The sequence below is a fragment of the Bactrocera dorsalis genome, chromosome 1, assembly GCF_023373825.1.
Source record: "Bactrocera dorsalis isolate Fly_Bdor chromosome 1, ASM2337382v1, whole genome shotgun sequence".
NCBI lineage: Eukaryota > Metazoa > Arthropoda > Insecta > Diptera > Tephritidae > Bactrocera > Bactrocera dorsalis.
Window position 1 is genome coordinate 90655398 of NC_064303.1, and position 24805 is coordinate 90680202.

The 24805-nt window shown below is 38.7% G+C and overlaps 2 protein-coding genes across 3 annotated transcripts in view; one reads left to right on the forward strand and one right to left on the reverse strand.

Annotated features, from left to right (window-relative positions):
• The window catches only part of LOC105226485 (protein O-mannosyl-transferase TMTC2), a 275813-nt gene that overhangs the window by 74581 nt on the left and 176427 nt on the right, over positions 1 to 24805 (forward strand). The gene's annotated exons all lie outside the window — the stretch shown is intronic.
• LOC125780237 (microfibril-associated glycoprotein 4-like) lies at positions 14355 to 16928 on the reverse strand. 2 transcript variants are annotated; one of them, XM_049462135.1, is made up of 5 exons: positions 16185 to 16928; positions 15552 to 15646; positions 15398 to 15490; positions 14751 to 15332; positions 14355 to 14644 (listed from the first exon to the last, which is right to left on the reverse strand). In XM_049462135.1, exons 2-5 carry the CDS (start codon positions 15590 to 15592, stop codon positions 14506 to 14508), a joined length of 855 nt encoding a protein of 284 aa, XP_049318092.1. In that variant the 5' UTR covers positions 15593 to 15646; positions 16185 to 16928; the 3' UTR covers positions 14355 to 14505. The 2 variants fall into 2 exon arrangements, with proteins under 2 accessions (XP_049318092.1, XP_049318090.1); XM_049462133.1 differs by lacking the exon at positions 16185 to 16928 and adding an exon at positions 15716 to 16091 and having other exon boundaries at positions 14359 to 14644.

The window sequence follows — 24805 nt, forward strand, 5'->3', positions numbered from 1 at the left end:
AATGACGAAGACACACAAGAAACAGTCTAACTAAATTATTCGGAATAGGCAATGAGCTCTTCGAGCTACTATTAGATAATAAACTATATTTTTGACATGCTGATCACGACGGCAGTACAATTTTTCTTAAGAGATTATTAAGTATTGAAGTTTTCGGAATTAATTTTAGGTTAGGTTGGGTTAGATGGATGTTCAAAGATGGTACGTGGGCCACTGATGCAGTCCTTTGTGAGGCCATAGAAAAGTAGTACTCCTGCGGAATTATGAATTAGCAAAACGCTTAGTAGCCAATACAAATTTGCAGAGACGTTTAATTTCAACTTCTACCAGTTCGGTCGGGTGTTTGGAAGTATACGTTCCCAAGTGTTTAAGTCTTGGAAGGTCAAGGCGAGACAGTCAAGAAGGAAGTGTTGACTCCTTTCTCATCTTCTCCCATACTGCTTCAGCAAATGGCGTCTGTAAGATTCTTAACCCTGCAGCATGGATGCCAATAGGGCAATGAACTGTTAAAAGCCCCAAAACTATGAAGAGGCTAGCCTTACTGAGGGCTAAGGGATCACTAGATCTCTAGCGATCGATTTTGGGCCAAAAAGCTTTTGCGACAGCGCCTGTACCAACAGTGGCCTAGAAGAGACAATACCAGTCTTATCACAAAGGCGCTTGATGCTATTGGTTGCGAGGTTAGGAACTTCTCGATCAAATCTGAACATACTGAAAATGAGTTTAAGGCTATTATCGCCGCTCTGTTACCTAAATGAATTAATTTTGGACGATGTGGAAATATCTGACACCAGTCTAACGCAGAATTTCTTTGGAAAAACAAAAACATTACTTCACCTATCTCATAGTATATCAATGTTGTCGAAATGATCTTTCTCTGCTGGAACCGGGTCCGTTCTGGTTAGATTGATTCGACTATCGTGGGAACGGCTCAGCATAAAAGTATTAATAATAAACCGAGCGACGAAGTGCGGATTATAAAACCTCCGAGGAGATGGCTTCTGGCTTACATATAAATCATTAAAAACCGCCGAAGTAAGGACCAACCTTCGAGGAGATGGTTAATAATATGTATACTTCACAAGCTTGCCTCAGAAACTACTCGTTTCGAGGCAAAATTTTCACAGCTCTAAGCTAGCTTCCAGACTTAAAATTTTCATGGTGATTTGTCAAACTTTACTGAAAATAACTGTCAAACACATATGTTCGCTATGACAACTGTTTTGACAGCTATCCCACTAGGAAATTCGATACCTCCGAAAAAATTAAAAACAACACCCTGTACTAAAACCGTAAATATTGCAGCAGTGCTTTTAGTTTTGCTATGGATAGCACTCGTACTTCATTGTCTCATTTGTTCGTTTTTCTCTTTGCTTTTTCCTTCTTTTTCGCGCAGCCAAGCATCAGCGCCAGCGCGTGGCATGTGGCATATCACAAAATTACACTTATCATTCATATTGTCAAGTGCAGGCTTGCAGCCTCAAACGCGGCATACGCATAAGTATGCATGTGTATGTGTGTGTGTGTGTATGTATATTTGCACCACGTGCGCCTGCATTCCATCAAAGTCATAAAAATGCGAAATTAAATGAGCAATGTTGATGCTTCCGCCAACATTGTTGTTGTACCTTGTACAGCATCCTGCCAACTGACATACATACTACATACACTTAAGTATAAACCTACATAAAAATATTCGCATATGCTGCTTCTCTCTCGCTTTTGCCACTATTTACCACCCACATTCGTGCCTTAATGCACGCCCTGTCATTTGGCTGTACTGTGTTGGTGTGTGTGTGAGTGCTTGTGGAAAATGAAGCATATTTTTTAGCGCGCAACTTTCTTACTCACCATTTAGCGCTGACTTCCGGCGGAGTAATCTCATTTTTTAACAAATATCATGCATATTTTTCGCCATTTGCCGAAGCAGCCTGTGAGTTGTTGAGGCGGTGGCGGCACGTCAAAGCAGAGAGCCAAAAAGATACAAAATTTTAGTGGCTATTTATAAAAATAAATTTAGTTCATCACAGTAAGGCATAACTACATACATATGTATATGCAATAATAGCGACCAGTAAAACTGTTCATATCTGCGTTGAGCTACTAAAATCTCGAGCTAATTTGAATGGATATTTTATTTAGGGGAAAATGCGTTGGCGGTTTTATTTTTACAATGAGTCATAAGGCTTTACGAAGAGCGAAAGATTAAAGAAAAGATAAGCTGGCATATGTATATGAAGCTATTTTTGTGCCATTGCATGAATTAAGCGATATTTGTCATGATTTGTCCTTTCTACCGAATACATATCGCCGTCAGCGCATCTCTTGTAGTCCCAGAATGGATTTCATATGAATTTGCGGAATATACCGGATACCGAAAGAAAGCCAAACTCGTAATTCTTTGTTTTTATTAGCGATGCTTTCATTCCACACAAGTCGTCGCACGTCTCGGACAAGCTACTTCACTAAACTCCGCGAAAAATAGTCCAGCGGTGGTGAAATGCACGATTTTGGAGGCAACACAGTCCCACCATACGAAATAATGCGCTCACCAAAAGTTTCCTTCAATAAATTGATTACTTCTTCTTTCCTAAAATCTCATACCATCAAGAGATCCACGTCATTACCTATTGTTTCTACTCTAGGTATACATGGAATATATTTTTATATCATCCGTCAATCATCAACCCGATCTTTTGGCTTAGCAGTGAGGCTGATCGACTTCGGTAAGGGCCGGGCCGATCGACTTCTGACCAGAGCTCCGGGAACAATCTTCTTCCAGAGCGTACAACTGTTGACGAACGCTGCTCACATCGATATCATTGGCTATAACAACCACGCAGTTAATCCTGCTTCCTCCAGTTTGGACAAAGAAGCGAAGTAAATGGGTCTGGTAGTGAAAGAGGACAAGACGAAATATCTCTCGTCATCAAACAAACTGTGATCGTATTCGCGACTTTGCTCCCAAACCATAACATCGAAGTCATAGATAATTTCCTCTATCTTGTAACCAGCATTAACACCAACAACAATTTCAGCCTTGAAATCCAATAGAGAATTACCCTTGTCAAAAGGTGCTACTTCGGACCGAGTAGACGATTGAGAAGTAAAGTCCTCTCTCGACGAAAGAAGACAACATCTGATGAGTCGGCGTTAGGAGTTTTCAAGACAAAAGTTCTTCGGAAGATTGGTAGTTCTTTGTGCATTGGCAACGGCAAATATCGCATTCGATGAAACGATGAGCTGATCGAGATATACGACGAAATTGACATAGTGTAACGAATTAAGAGACAGCGTCTAAGTTGGCTAAGTCATGTCGTCCGAATGGACGAAAACATTCCAGCTCTGAAAGTATTCGATGCAGTACCCGCCCGGGGAAAGCAGAGGAAGACATTCATTCCTTTGGAAGGACAAGGTGGAGAAGGACCTGGCTACAGTTGGAGTCCCCAATTGGCGCCAGACAGCGAAGAGAAAGAATGGCTGGCGCGCTGTTGTAAACTCGGCTATAACCGCGTGATGGTGTCAACTCCAATAGAGAAGAAAAAGAAGTACCAAACCAAACCAAATATTTTTAGTCAGTTGGCTTAGAAAAAGTCAGACATATTTTGATTGCTGAAGGTCTTGCTTTCAGTGACTCGACTCGATTAAGTAATTTTTAGCTGAGATTTGTTCCAACTCAGAGGTGTAGCATTAGAAGATTCAGTCGTAGAAGGGAACGACTTTCCCGAGCCATCTAGTTTGGAAGAGGTTTCTGTCATTGCGTTCGTCAAACCATAACTCCTACAACTGATGACAAACGAGTTGTTAATTAGTCGTTTAAAACAAGTATTAATAAAAAAATGGAGCTGTTAGTAAAGACAGTCTGTCATTTAACAAAGGGTTATCATTTCGTCAATTCTATAACATTCAGAAGCAGTATCAGTAGCAGTAAAATATTAGCCATGAGATCCACCATAAAATCACTCATTACAATAAAGCATAGTGAAGGAAGGTGTTCTCAAAGCCCAACTTTTTAGAAATCTTTGAACATTCTCTTCTTAATTTATGTCACTAAAATATGAACCCTGACAATATCCGGTTCCTGGATCCCGAAGTATTCCAAGTATTTTGTTGAAAACGATTTACGGGCCTTTAAACGCCAACACAAGAAATATCGAGATGCTACCATGAGATATATGAGACTTTTGTCAGCAGTCACCTAGTGCATGATATACAAAAGCGGTGGCAGATCTTTCAAATAAAGTTGCTAGTATCAATACAGAGTCTCCAGCTCCGAAAATGCTCAATCCATTATACTATGCTATGTTTTGTGGTGGGAGAGAGAGAGGTCTTTACATAAATCCACGCAAGAAAACTGCGCCAGCTTTCGTTAATATACAGTTAGTGCGTGGGTTAAACGAAATTTCCGACCTTCAGCCGAAAGAGCAAAAAACGTTTTGCGTTGATTACATTCAACTAAATGATGCGTGTATAATTTCCGATGGCAGTGCAGGCAGCTTACATGCTAGGCAAATAAAAAATAGACTCAACCGCGAAAGCATGTAAACGATATTTATGTAAATGAGCACGGAGTGTGGCAGACGCATATTACTTTCGGCGAGTGTTGGTTGCTCCCACCCCGTTTTGGGGGGTGTGTGTCATGTGCGTCGGTATGTTTCCATAATAACTAAGTGGCAAGATTGCTTTTGCTTGCATAACTTAACATATGCCTAAGAGCTCGGCTACATGCTTGAGACCAGCTACACCCTACCAATGCGACCCTGCGACCAAAATCCCCAGCCACCGGGCTAGGGTTGGCGGCGTGCGAGTACGGCGAAAATTTGCAAATTCTTATTTTCACAACGGAATTCTTTCGGCGCAATGTCGACGCGTGGAGCGTCTTTGAAATATTATTTACGTTCTTCTGCTTGATTTTATTTCATTTTTTGTTTAAGAGCAGCTGCCAAGCCAGCAGCAATAAAGCGATGAGAGAAGTAGACGTGGCAATTCATCGCAAATTCCAACAGTTTTTTCTTTTGGTGTTTGCTATTGTTTTTGTTTTCGAAAGCAGTGCGCAGTATGTGCGCAGAATACATATGTTCCTCAGCTTTATATATTTAAGAAGTATATAAATACATATTTATTTTGAAAAGTGTGTGTCTTATGTGCACACACACACACTTGCCTGCGCATAGTGTCAAATTAATTCCGCTCCATTTGCGCTAAAATATGCGAAAGAATAATAAAAAAAAAATGTCGGAAGAGAAACAAAAAATCATTGAAACTCGCAAGGAAAGTCAAGAAAATCGCAAGGAAGCTACTGGTAAAAGTGTTGCAGGAAACTAAAAGCATGTTTATTTTGGGCGGAAGTGCGCGGGGATGCGCTGGCAAGGCAACGACCTTCGAAAATAACACAACGCAAAAAGCATATATACATACATGCACATATGTATATGTATTACATGTGGACACAAAAACCTTATTAAAGACATGTGTGCAAGGCTATGTGTCATTGCTCGAAAATGGAACGGTGTCATAAAAAGCTAGTTCTATAGCTGTATGAGCATTCATTCTCCAATACATTCGTGCTAATTTTTTAACTGGCGCAATAGGTGGGCGCTAACAGCGAGTACTTCAATGCTGCTTCTGAAATTTCAGCTTAATAAGTAGAATGGAATACTGACACCATTTAAAATAAGGTTCTGCCTTTAACTTCACCAATAGAGCGCGTTCTCTGCAGAGATGTATGATGTAGAGATGTTTGGGCTAAAAAAACTTAAAATAAACAATTAATGGACAATATTTTCAATTTAATGGCTCGAAAATTTTGTGATAATGATACGGTTTTTGAACAAAACTTCGAGCATTTTAAGATATTGATGGTTCAGTTCAATTTTCTCTACTTTATTTGGCCATGAAACCGCCAAGTCTTAGTTCTCAAGCGGTCAGTTGAAGCTGGTTTACTAGGATCGATCATCGAATGTCGTCCTCCATAAAAAGAAAAAAAAAGTCATATCTTTTGACCTAGGTAGCTGACAAACCATGACCTTAAAATGATTCGGTCAACAAGGAAGTGATGGTTCCACGTGATCTATGGTTAGTTATGCTCACCTGGCTGAACCAAAAGTTTATAATGGTTTAATGGATTGTTGTTGTTGTTGTTGTAGCAGCAGAATTCTGCCGAGTTGACAGTCCTTGACCGGAAAAAAATCCGGGTCCGTTCCAGTTACGTAGACCCGACTGTCGTAGTTCTCTGGATTGCTCACTATTGACGGTAATTGACTTTAGGAAACAATTTAAAGTATTGGCAAAACTCTATAGTTAAACATAAAAAACGCGTTCTGTCAATTTCATTCAAATAATTCACATTTTAACCGATATACATGGTATACAGCTACCCAGAAGTTAGAAAACCCTTCTATAAGCTATAAGGGGGCCAAGAGCTATTCAGACTACACATATAACAGGTCAATTGAAAAGTTGCAGTTTTTGGAAGGGAAAAAAATTTTACCTTGATGACGAGCTTCCAGACATTACCTCAGGATAAACCGCCATCAGGGAAAAATAAGAAATAAGCACCGAAGACCGTCACCGCCAAGGGAAGTTGTTACCGTCGAAAACATCAAAAAAGTCCAGAAAATAACTTAGGATGACCGTAGAGGGAAGTTGTTTGAGATAACAGTGGATTCTAAAGATATCAACTGAATGTTTATATAATATCTTTCACGAATATTTGGATATAAGACAGCTTTGTGCAAAGTAAGGGCCGAGAGCTCACTTTTGACCACAAACCACGACGAATTGATGGTGCGGAGCACTGTTTGGAGAACACCCAAATTTTTGCATCACCAAAGTTTTACCCCAAAGTAAAAACGAATGGACTGCGAACGATAAACCCATTCCATTGCATTGAAAAACGCAACAGTCGGCTGACGAGATAATGGCGTCTGTATTTTGGAATGCGCATGGACTTACTTTTTAACTGCTTCTTTCAAATTGAATTGGGCTTCGACTTGCTTCCGCATCCACCATATTCTCCAGTGGCCTCCAGCGCCTAGTTCCTATTCTAAGAATTCAAAAGAATGCTCGCTAGAAAGCATTTTGTCGAATGAAGTGGTAATCGTCGAAATTGAGAACTGTTTTGAAGAAAAGTACATATCGTACTATAAAAATCGATATCAGAGTATCACCGTTGAGGAAAACTATGTTGAGTAAAAATAAACAATTTTGTAAAATAATGTCTTTTGCTATTTTAGGCAGGGCACTTTTCAATTGACCTGTTCAAACTAATTTTGTTATAACTATTAATTTTTACTCACGTTACAACTTGTACGAATGGTCAGACGGTCGGGTCCACAGTCACTCAGCATTCGACGCGTCGTGTTATGCTAAGCATTTAATTATATTTAAAGGCCAATGTAAGGTCTACAAAACTATTATACTCTATAGCATCATGTTATAAGACAATAAAAATTACTAGCAATATTAAGTCCTGATGTGGTAATTTTTTACAGGTACCATTTTTGAATATTCCCCTGCTTAAAGAGAAACATAAAGATTTGTTGAAGTACCATAAATTAATATCCATTCCAAAAACCTATCTTCTTAAATTTTCTTCTCAAACATTATTGGTTATAGTTATAGCTTTCACCACAGTCCATAGAACACTATCTAGTCTGACTTTGATCGAATTCCCTAACAAACATTATCAATAAGCTGTCCTATTAAAATTAAGAAAAAAGGGAAGATTTTTAGGGGTATAAGGAATATGATGACCAGGGAAAGATTTACACCGAGGTAAAATAAAGGGAGATTTTTTAAGAGCTTGATAACTTTAAAAAAAAAAAAAACGCATAAAATTTGCAAAATCTCATCGGTTCTTTATTTGAAACGTTAGATTGGTTCATGACATTTACTTTTTGAAGATAATTTCATTTAAATGTTGACCGCGGCTGCGTCTTAGGTGGTCCATTCGGAAAGTCCAATTTTGGGCAACTTTTTCGAGCATTTCGGCCGGAATAGCCCGAATTTCTTCGGAAATGTTGTCTTCCAAAGCTGGAATAGTTGCTGGCTTATTTCTGTAGACTTTAGACTTGACGTAGCCCCACAAAAAATAGTCTAAAGGCGTTAAATCGCATGATCTTGGTGGCCAACTTACGGGTCCATTTCTTGAGATGAATTGTTGTCCGAAGTTTTCCCTCAAAATGGCCATAGAATCGCGAGCTGTGTGGCATGTAGCGCCATCTTGTTGAAACCACATGTCAACCAAGTTCAGTTCTTCCATTTTTGGCAACAAAAAGTTTGTTAGCATCGAACGATAGCGATCGCCATTCACCGTAACGTTGCGTCCAACAGCATCTTTGAAAAAATACGGTCCAATGATTCCACCAGCGTACAAACCACACCAAACAGTGCATTTTTCGGGATGCATGGGCAGTTCTTGAACGGCTTCTGGTTGCTCTTCACCCCAAATGCGGCAATTTTGCTTATTTACGTAGCCATTCAACCAGAAATGAGCCTCATCGCTGAACAAAACACGCGCGCGAAACACATTTCGAACCGAACACTGATTTTGGTAATAAAATTCAATGATTTGCAAGCGTTGCTCGTTAGTAAGTCTATTCATGATGAAATGTCAAAGCATACTGAGCATCTTTCTCTTTGACACCATGTCTGAAATCCCACGTGATCTGTCAAATACTAATGCATGAAAATCCTAACCTCAAAAAAATCACCCGTTATTTTATGTCAGAATTTGTTGAAATTGGCCAAGTAGGAAGGACCACGCTTGGGGTTTAATATTTTAACTAATTCAAATTACAAATAACTTTTACTTCAAACAGACAAAGTATTCTAAGCATTAATGATTATTTTACATTTAGCACAGATGTCACTGACAGTTATACTAACATAGCAAAACAAATATTACGACGAATGTATTTTTGCGCGAAATTTAAATTAAAAAGTCTTGCTATTTTTTGCCCACAGTAGTACATATATACGTACATTCTAGCAAATCTCAAATCATGGGAACAAATAATTAACCTTTGGTATTTTTTCTCTTTTCAGGTAAGCACGTGGAACTTGTAATTAAAATTGCCTTGGTGTACTAGAACTGGAAAATCTTTAATAAAAATACAGGTAAAAAGATTATACAGGCAAATATGTGAAAGCGTTATCTTTGGTCACATCGTCCTTCTCTTCCGTCGGAGCGTGGGCGCAAATCAGCGATATGTTGAATAACCTCGCTTTGATACGGATTGTGGGTAGACGTTCATCCACCGGAGTGATGGATAGTAATCGGCGACGGAGTCTCTCTCCCACCACGAATCCCACACCAAACTTGCGCTCCTTTATATGGCCACTGTAGTAAATGTCACAAGGACCTACTCGTCTCTGTCCTTGTCCCGTCCATCGCATTTCTTGGACGGCGGCGATGTCAGCCTTTATTTTCACGAGGACATCAACCAGCTGGGAGCGGCACCTTCGCAATTAAGGGACCAGACGTCCCAGGTGTATGCCCACAAATCGTATCCTCATATCGTTTGCCATGGTCATAATCAAAAGGGGGGATTTCTCATTCGAGGCAGTTGGTAATCTTTCATTGTGGGCGGTTTTTACGTGGCGGGTCCCAATCCCAGCGCGCAACCCTGTGAAGGGGGCGTTTCGCCTTCTTACTTTAGTTCGCCCTCAAACGGATGTTCTTAGGCTACCCAGAGGATACTTGGTCAAAGACCGGAAGGCGTGAGATATAAAAGAATCGTTTCTGGCCACTCCCAAGTGAATGGTGATCAGAGAATTTTCCTCACTTGCGTGAACTTCAACACATGACTCCATCCTGCCAATTTGGCTAATTTTAGTCTTGAAATATTCGTGGAAATTCAGGGAAGGTTTAAACGGCGAGAACATAACGAAACATTTATTGTTCGGTTTACTCTCTAAAACTCGAGAACGACTAGATTGTTATAGCTGATTTTAAGATTGAAATGCTTGTCCTAAATCAAAAAGGATTAAAAAGTAAGAAAATACGGAATAACAAAATCTATATACTCACATATAAAAATTAATAATTAGTCTCGCTAAAGCTTGAAAACGGCTTTACCGAATCGCTAATTATGGTCTTGAATTATAGTATGTGGAGTTGCAGGGAAACATTTCTGAAAGCAACCATAATAGTATTTGTGATTTGACAACCATCGAATGTTTTATGCTCTTTTTCGCCTTGATTTTTAGTGATATTGAGATCTACTCTTACTTCGATTAATTCTATTTTACGATGCCAAGGAGAATATGACCTGTCTTAGGTCATCGCAAACACTCAAATGTTCCTCACTTTCTAGCCGCTCTGATAACCAGAGATAGACAAATTAAGAAATTATTCATATTATTATGCCAGAACTACGATTTCAGTGAGTCACAATGAAGTAGATGCACTTAAAAGAAACGAGTTCGTGCACATCAAACACAACAACAGCGGACACGACATAATGAAATTGAGCGATTCCGCAGACGCAGTGCTCCTGTGATCCTGGAACCAGGATCTGGCAATAAATTTTTGGATTTTTGTGTCGAAACATCGGTATCATTTGGAGAAATGAAATAATTTGTTAATATTGCAAGACGTAAAAGTGATGAATATACTAGACTATGTTGCCCTTAAGCTAAAATAAAACTGCCACGATTAGGAATAAATTTACCCAGAGTTGTACCGAAACAATCAGCTGTTGTGACCAAACAAAAGTACAATATAAATACACATTACTTATATATAGTAGATCATAGTAAACTGAGCCAAATCTGGTGAATGCCGTGGTTTATCCAAGGGATTTATTGTGTTTTTGGCTTTAAATTCGGTCGCAATAGTGGCGATGATGCATTATAATCGTCTAAATAGGACCAAATAGAACTCCTTACTGATCCTCCGCAACAAATTCATGATGCTCCAAACCTAGAATATCGAAAACAACAATGAGCGGCTTAATCGGGACGAGTTGAGCAAGAACACGTTTCATTCCCAAAATATACACCAAAATCATCCGAACGGACTCGCGAGAGATTTCGGGCTCTCTTTTTATCTCTCTAACACTTGCTTGACGATATTCAATCACCATATCCTTCACATTTTATTATTTTCATTAGTTGAAGAGGGCGAAGCTTGTCCCGAACGAGGCAAGTCTTCAACGATTCGTCTTTGAAGGCTTGGTACCACTCGCAGCCTTGTGTTTTTGATAACATTAAATCACCTTAAGCCTTTTCTAACATTTGCAACGATTTCGCACCCCAAATTTGGTTAGAAATTCAAAATTTTAGACAAATTCTTTTATAGATATTTCTACCCATTGTAAAAATCACAACGATTGACGAGATGTACCGACTTAAGGGATCGTCTCAGTGTGAATCTCCGTAAAATTACTGATTTTCGCGATTTTGTTTTTATACTCTCGCAACAAAGTTGCCAAAGAGAGTATTATAGTTTTGTTCACATAACGGTTGTTTGTAAGTCCTAAAACTAAAAGAGTCAGTTATATATACCAAAGTGATCAGGGTGACGAGTAGAGTTGAAATCCGGATGTCTGTCTGTCCGTCCGTCCGTCCGTCCGTCCGTCCGTGCAAGCTGTAACTTGAGTAAAAATTGAGATATCATGATGAAACTTGGTACACGTATTTCTTGGCTTTATAAGAAGGTTAAGTTCGAAGATGGGCAAAATCGGCCCACTGCCACGCCCACAAAATGGCGGAAACCGAAAACCTATAAAGTGTCATAACTAAGCCATAAATAAAGATATTAAAGTGAAATTTGGCACAAATAATCGCATTGGGGAGGGACATATTTAAACGTAATTTTTTTTGGAAAAGTGGGCGTGGCCCCGCCCCCTACTAAGTTTTTTGTATATATCTCGGAAACTACCATAGCTATGTCAACCAAACTCTACAGAGTCGTTTCTTTCATATACAGTTTAAAAATGGAAGAAATCGGATAATAACCACGCCCACCTCCCATACAAAGGTTTTGTTGAAAATCACTAAAAGTGCGTTAACCTTCTAACAAAACACGTCAGAAACACTAAATTTTCCGGAAGAAATGGCAGAAGGAAGCTGCACCCAGCCTTTTGTGAAAAATTGAAAATGGGCGTGGCGTCGCCCTCTTATGGACCAAAAACCATTTCTCAGGAACTACTCCACCGATTTCAATGAAATTCGGTATATAATATTTTCTTGACACCCTGATGACATGTACGAAATATTTCACCCATATTTCGGTTCACAACCAAGCCTTCTTCCAATATAACATTATTTTGAATTCCATCTGATGCCTTCTCTTTATAATATACACATTAGGAACCAATGATCGTAGCGGAATAAAACTTTACACAAATACGGTATTTGAGCTGAGGTATCCCTTGTGGAAAAATTGTCGTGATCGGACTACAACTTTTCAAGGCCTAACCTAGCCTAACCTAATTTTTCACCGAAAATAACGGCAAATCTCTCAGAATTTAATTCTAATTAATTTTACAGCAAAATAAAAAAAATATGTAAATGACGGATAATGAAATCTCGATTATCATTTTATCATGCGAGAGTGTAAAATGTTCGGTGACACCCGAAATTAGCCCTTCCTTACTTGTTAATGTTAGAATTAACTAATCAGTCCGACTTTTTTTATTAATGAATGCATTCATGACGAACAGAAAATTATTTTTTTATGTCTATTTATTGAGTGTACAATAGTTAAATAAATTGTTGAAAAAAATGTCCTTTACCTTGTCCACGATTGCGGCCGTAATTTTGATCTAAAATAAAAATTTCAAAAAGAAATTTGACAATTTTTCGTCGGTTTGAACAAAACCAGTCGAATTTTGCCCTTTTTTCGACAGTTTTCCTTACAAAAAATTAATAATATTTATAAAAAGTCTTCCATAGCGCGATAGCGAATGACATTAAAAATGTTCTCTCCAAATTGAAACGAGATATCTTTAAAACTTTTCCTTTGAGAGTGGAAACCGTTTCGAAAAACACTATTCTGAGAAAAACGCGTTTAAAGGTTGGAGTTGCTCTGTTCCCCATTCTGTTCTCTTTCTACAAAAAACACTGTTGCGACCGTAATAATTGGAATTTCGATTTCAAAATGTGAGAGAATATTTATTATAATGTATACTATCCGATAATGCAAAAATCGATTTCTCTAAAGTTTCACACTAAGACGATCCCTTAGCAGTTGCTGTAAACAAACTAGTTTGACAGAGCGCGCTCATAATTCGCATAGTAATTACGGACAGTTCTACCAACTTAGCAGAATACATTTACTTGAAATAGGATTTAACCGGAGAACTTAATTCAAATTTCCGGATGTTCATACAAATGTAAATTATATTATGAAACGATTGCTTTCTTCTGGAATTGAAATATTTAACGGGTGATTTTTTTGAGGTTAGGATTTTCATGCATTAGTATTTGACAGATCACGTGGGATTTCAGACATGGTGTCAAAGAGAAAGATGCTCAGTATGCTTTGACATTTCATCATGAATAGACTTACTAACGAGCAACGCTTGCAAATCATTGAATTTTATTACCAAAATCAGTGTTCGGTTCGAAATGTGTTTATCGACAAATTTTGTTCAGCGATGAGGCTCATTTCTGGTTGAATGGCTACGTAAATAAGCAAAATTGCCGCATTTGGGGTGAAGAGCAACCAGAAGCCGTTCAAGAACTGCCCATGCATCCCGAAAAATGCACTGTTTGGTGTGGTTTGTACGCTGGTGGAATCATTGGACCGTATTTTTTCAAAGATGCTGTTGGACGCAACGTTACGGTGAATGGCGATCGCTATCGTTCGATGCTAACAAACTTTTTGTTGCCAAAAATGGAAGAACTGAACTTGGTTGACATGTGGTTTCAACAAGATGGCGCTACATGCCACACAGCTCGCGATTCTATGGCCATTTTGAGGGAAAACTTCGGACAACAATTCATCTCAAGAAATGGACCCGTAAGTTGGCCACCAAGATCATGCGATTTAACGCCTTTAGACTATTTTTTGTGGGACTACGTCAAGTCTAAAGTCTACAGAAATAAGCCAGCAACTATTCCAGCTTTGGAAGACAACATTTCCGAAGAAATTCGGGCTATTCCGGCCGAAATGCTCGAAAAAGTTGCCCAAAATTGGACTTTCCGAATGGACCACCTAAGACGCAGCCGCGGTCAACATTTAAATGAAATTATCTTCAAAAAGTAAATGTCATGAACCAATCTAACGTTTCAAATAAAGAACCGATGAGATTTTGCAAATTTTATGCGTTTTTTTTTTTTTAAAAGTTATCAAGCTCTTAAAAAATCACCCTATAGAATAAATTTAGAAATAAAATGAACAATCTTTTTTTCAAATAATGTATTATTTGTTGCTTAATAGAATATGCAAAGTTTTATAAAACTGTATGCTAAGTTAAATTTGTTTCTACAGCTTTAACGTCAGTAATGTTAAACACTTATGGAGGCTATGATTTTCAATAGCAACCGACCAACTCAGTGATAATACTTTGGTCTTATAGCCATATGTACATATTTGAGGGAGTAATAAATTCCATGCCAGGGATACCACACTACGCCTCTGCCTTCCTGACTTTTTGGATATTCTCCTCCTAAATATAAACCGTTCAGATTGCTGTAAGTAAAATATAATAGGTGAATAATTTAATGTTAAACATAATTTTATTTGAAAACTCCATATGATAGAAATTCATTCATAGCTATGTAAAAACCTGTATTACCTCTCAAGACAATGCTTATACCACCAAGCGGCCTTATGTCGTACTGCACAGTTATCACTATCTTCGTCGTTGTGCTTATCTTTAGTGGTGAATTTTTGCCCCAGATGATAAGACAACGAATCACCGGCCGTGCCTGAATATTTTCCAACCGCAATTAACTCATACTTATCTTGAGCGTTGCCTATAGCGAAAAAATCGTACTTGGCAAAACGTTTCTCATTTTCAAAATCCTCCAATTGAAACCAAAGCTCATGAGTTCGCGAATGAGTCAATGCATGTATTTTATCCAAGCCGAGGAAGAAATTGGCATTCAAATCGCCGAAACCGTGTTCATACTCGAACCACCCACGATAGAAGTCGGTGTCGTTGTTTTGACGACGTTGAATTACGGTCCATGGTTCATCGCCATCGGGATCACGTAAGCAATAAACATAGAAAGGATGATGAAGAAATTCTGGCAGATAAAGTTCATAAACGCCACTCTCTCCATATTTCCCGTTTTCTTGACGCATCGCTTCGGTACACGATGCTGCTTTCTTGGTTGCAGGTGGCGCAGCAACCACATTTTTGCTCTCTTCATTACTAAAACAAAAATTTATAATATGTACGAATTTTTAGGAATTTTGAAATAAATATCAGCTGCTTACCATTTCGTTGTAATTTTCGAATCTAACAATTCGAGATTCGTTTTTACTTCACGAAGAAGCTGCTCCTTCATTGCCACAAATTCACTTTGAATACTGAAAAAAAAAGAATAATTTTTAGGTTTTATTAATACTCAATAAGTTACGAATAGATTACCGCAGATTATAATTCTCTAGTTTGAGGCTCAAGAACTCCATCTTATTGACCGCGCTCTTCAATAAATCATCGTCACAAAGATAGGTGAGAAATGGCTGAATGAATTGCACAAGAATATAAAAATTAAAATTAATCTATTTTATTAAATTTAAAGATGCAAATACCGCTACATTGGCACTACTTTGAATAGGTGCCGAACAAATCCCCGAATACAAAAGATGCCCACACAGAATGGACAAGAAGATCAAACGATGCGCCATTCTCCACAATTTCAATCAAACTGAATGCGAAATTGATGACTGGGTCTTAAATATTCGTTTTCGAGTGAGGAATTGTCTGGTTTTTATCAATTAATTACTCGGCTGAGGCGGTGATTTTGTTATCAAAATTGTGTATATATACATACATACATGTGTATTTATTCTTCGAAGATTCTTATATAAATAATATACTCAGTATTATAAGAATTGACTACAGATTGTAATTCGCTAATTTTAAGTTCAAAAGCTCAACCTTATTGACCCCTCTCTTCATTAATTCATGGTCACACAGATAAGCATTTCAAATGAGTTGCAGAAGAATAGAAAAATTCAAATGAATTTATTTTATTAAATTTAAAAGAAAGGCAAATACCGCTACATTGGCGCTGCTTTGAATAGGTGCCGAACAATTCCCCGAATACCAAAGATTCCCACACAGAATAGCAAAGAATACAGGTTTTTTTCCGAAAAGTAATAGGACTGAGTTGATTAAATAAAATTTATTGAACCAAATCGTTACAAGAGCTGGAAATGCTCGTCGAACCTTCCTTGTGTTTGTTGGCGTGCGTTTTTTGCTGCACAGAGGCGGGTGCGAATCTCGGCGGCAACAAGATAGTGATCCGAGCCGATGTTAGGACCTTGGTGCGCACGCACATCTGAAACACTGAAGAGGTGTCTTTCGTCTATCACAACATGATCAATCTGGTTGGTGGTTTTTCGATCCGTAGACAGCCAGGTAGCTTGATGGATCTTCTTATGCTGGAATCTAGTACTACAGATAACCATATTTCGGGCTCCGATCGAATTCGATCAGCCTCAACCCATTTGGGGATGTTTCCTCGTGGAGGATGAATTTACCGACCGTAGTGGCAAAGATACCTTCTTTATCCACCAAGCACGATTTTGACATCGTGGCGGGGGCAGCTCCCATAAGTGCGCTCCAAGCGCTCATAAAAGGCATCTTTGGTCACATCGTCCTTCTCTTCCGTCGTGGTGTGGACGCAAATCAGCGATATGTTGAAGAACCTCGCTTTGATGCGGATTGTGGCTAGATGTTCATTCACTGGAGTGAATGATATTACTCGGCGATGGAGTCTCTCTCCCATCACGAATCCCACACCAAACTTGCGCTCCTTTATATGGCCTCTAGAGTAAATGCCACCAGGACCTACTCGTCTCTGTCCTTGTCCCGTCCATCGCATTTCTTGGACGGCGGTGATGTCAGCCTTTATTTTCATGAAAACATCAACCAGCTGGGCAGCGGCACCCAATTAAGGGACCGGACATTCCAGGTGCATGCCCTCAATTCGTAGTCCTTATTTCGTTTTCCATGCTCGTCATCAAAAAGGGGTTTCTCATCTGAGGCTGGTTGTTAATTTTCATTGGGGGTGTTATTTTATGTAGCGGGTACCAAATCCAGCGCCCAACCCTTTGTTGGAGATATTTCGACTTCTCACTTTAGCTCGCCTTCAAACGGATGTTCGTTGAATACCCAGAGGATACTTGGTCAAAGACCTGAAGTCGTGAGCTGTTTGAGCCATATGTAAAAGAATCGTTTCTGACCATTCCCAAGTGAAAGGCGATCAGAGAATTTTCCTCACTTGCGTGAACATCTACACATGACTCCGTCAGAATTATTATAATGCACATATAGTTGATATAGTTAGTTCTGAAACTTAAAGGCATTCCTTTAGAAAATATCACTTTCCGCTTTACCAATTTTAAAGGATTTCTGCGCCGCTAGAGAATTTCTTTACTCAATCTTTTTTGTAATAATAAAACACCGCTCGAACGCATATTGCATTGCCTGTGGGTGCCCGAATTTATCTCGGTTGATAAATTTAAATTTATGCATAACCTCAATTACTCGGTGTCGTTATTTGCGCCGGCTACAAAAGTGTTCAACTGACGAAAACTCAATGTTCGCCGCAACGCGCAACTTCATACGAGTTTGTGTGTGTGCTTTGACGCTTAACGGCATATGACGAAGACTTTTCCGGTTGCCATTTTGCTGCATTGACACACGTGGCTATATGTACAATCGTGGCATTCGTTGCATTTTGCGCTGCAGGACATGAGTGCAGAGTGTTGAAGATAACCGTGGATGGTACAGATGAGTATATGCTCATATGGAGGTGGAGAGTATACATATATATATATACATATATATGTGTGTATATACGTATGTTTGATTGCATATATGTATGTATGTGTCTGTATGAAACCTGTTCCATTGCTTCTCATATGCCGTGCGATGCAACGCCTGCTTTCGGTCAAGTGAGCTCCATTCGCCAAAACAAAAAAAAATATTTTATAGACTGGCGTATCCGAAAAAGGTGTTTCGACTCTCCACTTTTCCAAAAATACAAACAAACGCCAATCGAATTGTTTAGGCATCGTGGCACATCTGCTGGACCGTGTAAAGTGCTCAGTGCGCCGGGCAAGCTGCCAATCAAAAGCTTAAAACGCACCGGAATCATATTTTTATTTCTTTAAAAATATTTAAATCGCACAAAATGTGGAAAAATCCATTTTCATATGCACAAAACAACAATAACAACACAGTGCGTCGTCGAAAAGCCGCAACAAAAACGAAAATCATAAACACATTTCACGATTTCTTGCCACATTAGGGGGCAGCGCATACCCAAAGCGTACGCTCTTCCAAAGCAGATTTGTAATTTGTTTCCAGACACAACCGCCATCTTCGCAATATACCGTTAGCATGCAAATCTCTTCGCTCTAACACTGCGGCACAAGCGACGCGCTTGCCGACTTGCCACACGTTCAGCGCATTTTCGCTAACGGAAGTGGTGATAAAGCGTGCGATGTTCCCCGCCTCAGCAGCGGAGAGATTTGCGCCGCCGAAACAAAACAAATTTCGCATCGTTTTATAGCTTAGAATAAATACGCAAAATTATTGCGGCGCTCACCCCACACTCTCACGCGCTCCCGCACTCTCTCTCTAGCAACTTCCGTTACACAGTAGGTGCCAATAAAAAGTATGGAGTTCATGGCGCAACGCCACCCCGCGCTAGCTGTAATCATGCAGAAAAGCTTTAGCGCCGAAAAGAATGCTTCATAAACAGCACGGAAGTAGCGCAGCAGCAGTCAAAGCGCGAAAGAAGCAAGAAAGAGAAGCAGCGGAAGACTAAGAAAACGTAAAGCAAGAAGCAGCAGATTGCTTGCTGGCTTTCCATGTTATTTTATTTTATTTTATGTTTATACTCATGGCATTTTCATTGAGTTCGCTGGGTGTTTTTCATTTTTGTTGCCCGAGAAATTGGCCACACAGCTTTACATAGCGAAAGGGCGTAAAACAACAACAACACACAACCACACAAAATCGAAGCATTTATGCAGTCAAACGCCAGCATCTTTAAATATTTTATGGCATGTTTTCATTGCCTAGCGCTAGGCGCTTTGCCAGTTCGGTTGCGACCTCTCGGTTATAGCGCATATACATACATATGTGTACATGTATATTACATGTGGGTGTATGTGTGTGTATACATATGCATGCCAACTTGTTTATCTTGTCTATCTTTTGGCTTAGTCAGAGCCTGTAAAGGCGTTTGGAAATAGGCTAGCATGTGTGTTTGTGTGTGCATGTGTGCGTGTGTGCTGTGCGCAGCTAATACCGTTATTATCCTTATGGGCTCATATTTTCGAATATTGGGCACTAAATGTCTTGTTGGGTGGATTAGTATTAAATAAAACTGATTTTGATGGAACCGGCTTTTAAATGTAGGCCTAGACACATGCTCACACATACATACATATGTATATATGCATATTTAAAGTGAAAATAATGTGAGCGCTTTAAAACTTAAAATTTTCTGTTTGTAAAGCAATTTTAAAGCGCCTCCCAATTACTTAAACACTTCAAAAGCTTGAATTAAGATTTCATATAAAACTACTTGAAGAGAAAATCTTCGAAAAATATCTTAAAATCTTCTTCAATTTCTCATAAAAGTCGTAATTTCTACAAACTCGCTATTTATAATAACTTATGTGGCACAATTTGCCAATGAGCGTTATCGAGCCATGATAACGGATTTTGTGATACCCATTATTCGCGAAAATGACATGGATAACTTCTGGTTTCAACAGGACGGGGCTACATGCCATACAGCTCGACCAACAATCAATTTATTGCGACCATTTTTCCCCGGGCGATTGATATCGAAAAATGGTGATGTTGACTGGCCACCGAGATCACCAGATTTGACGCCACAAGACTTTTATTTGTGGGGTTATTTGAAATCCAAGGTATACGCTAATAAGCCAAAGACCTTAGCTCAACTGAAAGCCAACATTCGACGTGAAACAGCCGCCATATCATCCGAAACATTGGCCAAAGTCATGGAAAATGTCGAAAAAAGAGTGCATTTAGCTGTCAAAGCTAAAGGTGCCCATTTACGCGATCTAATTTTTAAATATTAGCTGAAACAAATCCCCTTGGACCAAAATAAATTATTTTTGAAATGAACAAAAAACATTGTTTTCTTTTGTTCTTTTTTTTAGAAACAAATGGGTCAACTTTAAATGGCAAAATAAACCGTTACCTCTATCCAATAGACTCCAGCCAAAAAATTAATCTGGTAGTATCCTTAATCGTCTGTTGGATCGCTTACAAAAAGTGTACCTAAGGTTCATATGAAAATGCGACCTCTGACGATCTATGCTTATATAAGTCTTTTTGTGAATTTTTTCGGACGTTTTGGTTCGAATCAACTTAAATCGGCAGATCTACTTATTTTTGTTACAAATTCTTCTGACAATTCCAGCCATTCGATTGAATGGACTTTAGTAAACTTTGATGTTCTAACGGGTGATTTTTTTGAGGTTAGGATTTTCATGCATTAGTATTTGACAGATCACGTGGGATTTCAGACATGGTGTCAAAGAGAAAGATGCTCAGTATGCTTTGACATTTCATCATGAATAGACTTACTAACGAGCAACGCTTGCAAATCATTGAATTTTATTACCAAAATCAGTGTTCGGTTCGAAATGTGTTTCGCGCTTTACGTCCGATTTATGGTCTACATAATTTTGTTCAACGATGAGGCTCATTTCTGGTTGAATGGCTACGTAAATAAGCAAAATTGCCGCATTTGGGGTGAAGAGCAACCAGAAGCCGTTCAAGAACTGCCCATGCATCCCGAAAAATGCACTGTTTGGTGTGGTTTGTACGCTGGTGGAATCATTGGACCGTATTTTTTCAAAGATGCTGTTGGACGCAACGTTACGGTGAATGGCGATCGCTATCGTTCGATGCTAACAAACTTTTTGTTGCCAAAAATGGAAGAACTGAACTTGGTTGACATGTGGTTTCAACAAGATGGCGCTACATGCCACACAGCTCGCGATTCTATGGCCATTTTGAGGGAAAACTTCGGACAACAATTCATCTCAAGAAATGGACCCGTAAGTTGGCCACCAAGATCATGCGATTTAACGCCTTTAGACTATTTTTTGTGGGGCTACGTCAAGTCTAAAGTCTACAGAAATAAGCCAGCAACTATTCCAGCTTTGGAAGACAACATTTCCGAAGAAATTCGGGCTATTCCGGCCGAAATGCTCGAAAAAGTTGCCCAAAATTGGACTTTCCGAATGGACCACCTAAGACGCAGCCGCGGTCAACATTTAAATGAAATTATCTTCAAAAAGTAAATGTCATGAACCAATCTAACGTTTCAAACAAAGAACCGATGAGATTTTGCAAATTTTATGCGTTTTTTTTTTAAAAAAAGTTATCAAGCTCTTAAAAAATCACCCTTTATTATACATATGTTTGGTCCAGATTAGTCCGATGATTCTGTCGAATCCAATGTGTACACTTCAAAAAATTCTGGAGATCTTTATATTTTCGTTTAAGAATTTTTTGACGATTCGATCCAGTCGAAAAGATTAACTCCAAAAAAGATTTATCAAAATTCGACGATTCAGTCTAATCACTAAAGTCTGGAGATCTATTTTGCCGATTCGTTCCAATCTAATGCGTGTACTTAACTAAACTTTTAAGTTCTATTAATTTTTTAGGGCTGAAATTAGTCTGACAATTCGATCTAATCGAATAGCAGAACTTTTGTAAAGTTTTGACGGCGTGTTATACATATTTTTGGTCGGAATCAGTCCAAAAATTCGATCTGATCTAATGAACGATCTTCAAAGAAGTCTAGAAATCTTTGTATTATCGTTTGAAATCTTTCCGGTGATTCAATCCAGTCGAAAGGACGGACTTCAAGAAAAATGTATCGAAATTCGACGTTTCAATCTAATTACTAACGTCTCGAGATCTATTTGGTTTTCGTTCCAAAGTTTGGAGATCTATTATATTTTGGCTTTTGACGATTCGGTTCAATCTAATGAATTCAATTCAAAATAGTACGGAAATTTCTATATTTTTGTTGAAATTTTTTCTGATGGTTCGATCCAGCCGAAGAAATGCACTTTAGTAAATTCACATGATTTATTATATATTCGTCCCAAGTTTTTCTGACGATTAAATACAGTCGAATAAATGAACTACAGTAAAGTCTGAAGATCTATTATATTTTCATTCCAAATTATTCTGACGATTCCAATCCAATGAGTAGATCTCAGAAAGGTATGAAAGTCTATCATATTTCCGGTCCAATTGTTCTGACGATTCGAGCTAGTCAATAAATGGACTTGGAGATCCTTTATATTTTCGCTTCTTTACGATTCCGTATAACTGTTGAGCAGATTTTAACTATTGTTTCGGGATCTTCACTGATCCATAGTTAGTAATTCTTGCTCTTCTGTAAACCAATGAAATATTTCCTGGAAGCTGTCACATGTTTGTAACAGGGCTCCTATTTCAATAAGTGAACTGATACTCGAAGGATCCATCTACAGTCTATCGATTATGCATAAATTTTGCCATGTTTCTTTATTAGATATAAAAATATCTTGTAACTCTAGAATACAGCACGTTCATACAACTTATTTGTCAGATCTAAAAACCTAAGATTATGCGATGTGCTTGACCTTTAGGTTCGCTGGTTCTAACACACTTTCGTGTTCAACATTATTATCTCATACGGTTCCCGAATGTATAATGTTCAGACTTTGATTCGATTGCATACCGTTTACTCCAGCAGCTGATCTCAAAACTATTTGGTGAATTATTATCTTCTATTACAAAAAGAACTATTCGGTTTCGATGGAGTTTCAAAGGTAATATATTTCAAAGTTTCGCCATTGAGCCAGAAATGGACCACATTGTTGAAAAATATTCGGCTCGAAAACGTTGTATCTTCTTGGAATAGTTCAAAAGCCCGTAGAGTGAAGCGATGTCGCTTGGGAAGGTCGAGCGGCTTCAGTTCTTGCTGTATTCTTGTACTCTTTCAATTTAAGATCTACGCAAAGTCGTTATATACGTCAGTCCGAGTTGCTGCGTACGCCGCCGAAACGAGATTTTTTCTTTTTGATATAATTTGCTTGAGTAACTCTTCATATATGACAAAATGTTTCTTCATTAGACGTCTTCTTCCAGCCGTATATAGTATACCGAGTCTTCCGTCAGCACTGCGTTATCCCTTTCCTACGATTCGCCACTTCAATGAAGTAGACTTCGCTTGCATCATACAACAAAAGGAAAGAGAGCATTTTCCAACAACATATTTTCCATTCGGTGAAGTGATTAGGTCCCCTAGGTGTTAGCCACAATATTTTCCTAAAATACTTTGTGCAAAAACTCCCACAAATTCTTTATCAGCGCTTCATTTTGTTATTTCATTGCTTTTGTTTTTATTGCTGCCACGAAAAAATATGAAATTTAATTTACTTCAGCTGTAGGGAAAATATGTAGCAAAATGGAAAGCCAAAAATTCGCATGAAATTTCCACATGCATAGGAAAGAAGAAAGAAAGAAGGAAGCGGCACTTGTAAACATGAGCTGTGGCAGCATATGAACTGCGAGCAGTCTGTCTTCGGATAAGCTGAAATCTAAGCATTCATGCATCAGCACACACAAGGCATTAAGACCGGTGTTTGCAATCAAAGTACATACTAACGGGATTTTTGCATAACGGTATGCATATGTAGCTGGTATAAATGTTTGTGAAGGTATATAGAAAAATATATATGTATGTATATAAATATATATATGTGACAGTTTATATACATATTTACGCCCGCTCACAAATTACATGAACGCTTATATATACATGTGTGTGTATGTGTTGGTGCGCGTGTGTTCATGTTTGTCAGCGTTCGCAAAAATTCCTATCTAAATTCACCAAAACTCAGTTACACATATTCATTTTCTCATTTACAGCAACTTTTTCGCAATTTTTTTATATAATCTTTTTTTAGGTTAGAATATGCTTTCCCTCCTGTCACACACACACACACACACATACAGCCATGCATACGCAGTCATTTCGCATAAATGTTCTGTTTGACCTCTGCCTCTTCGGCACTCTGTGCGCTCGAAGTATGCCGGCTTTGCCATTTAATGCGGTTTTTGTTGGCTTTGTTGTAGTTCCAGTTGTCATAGCGCCGTTGAGTTTTGCTTGAAAGTTGATAAAATTGCATTCCGGCATCCTTGAAAAATAACTCATTTCATTACAGTCGACGAATACAAAAATCCGCTGCAAAAGGCCAACTTATGCATCAGCAGTCGTGCGGGGGTGGCGGCAGGTGGCGCTGTTGTACTTGGATATGTGTGGAGTGTCGGCACTCAAAAGCATGTGCCACATTGCGGTTTGCTCTTGAATTAAAGCTTGTGGTGACACGTTGGAATGTGGTGTATGCAACTCTGTGCATCCAATGCACGTGGGGACAGGGAACCTTGTGTTGGTTTGGGTTCTCATCAGTACCTAAGCTAGATACTTACATATAATATATGCTATTCCATACTAGTGTGCTCTGGAAATTTTATTTACTGATTACTTTAGTCGAAATGGTATAGGTGACCCTATTCTGTCTTAGTTTTCCCACGATTTATTTCATGACCCT

What these genes read in the sequence shown, in the direction of transcription:
- LOC125780237 (XM_049462133.1), bottom strand. Translation starts at nt 15,811, where the DNA reads ATGGCGCATCGTTTGATCTTCTTGTCCATTCTGTGTGGGCATCTTTTG. An exon ending in CTAGAGAATTATAATCTGCG is followed by an intron (nt 15,491 to 15,551) that starts GTAATCTATTCG and finishes TTTTTTTTTCAG; the next exon opens with TATTCAAAGTGAATTTGTGG. An exon ending in TATAAGCATTGTCTTGAGAG is followed by an intron (nt 14,645 to 14,750) that starts GTAATACAGGTT and finishes TTTTACTTACAG; the next exon opens with CAATCTGAACGGTTTATATT.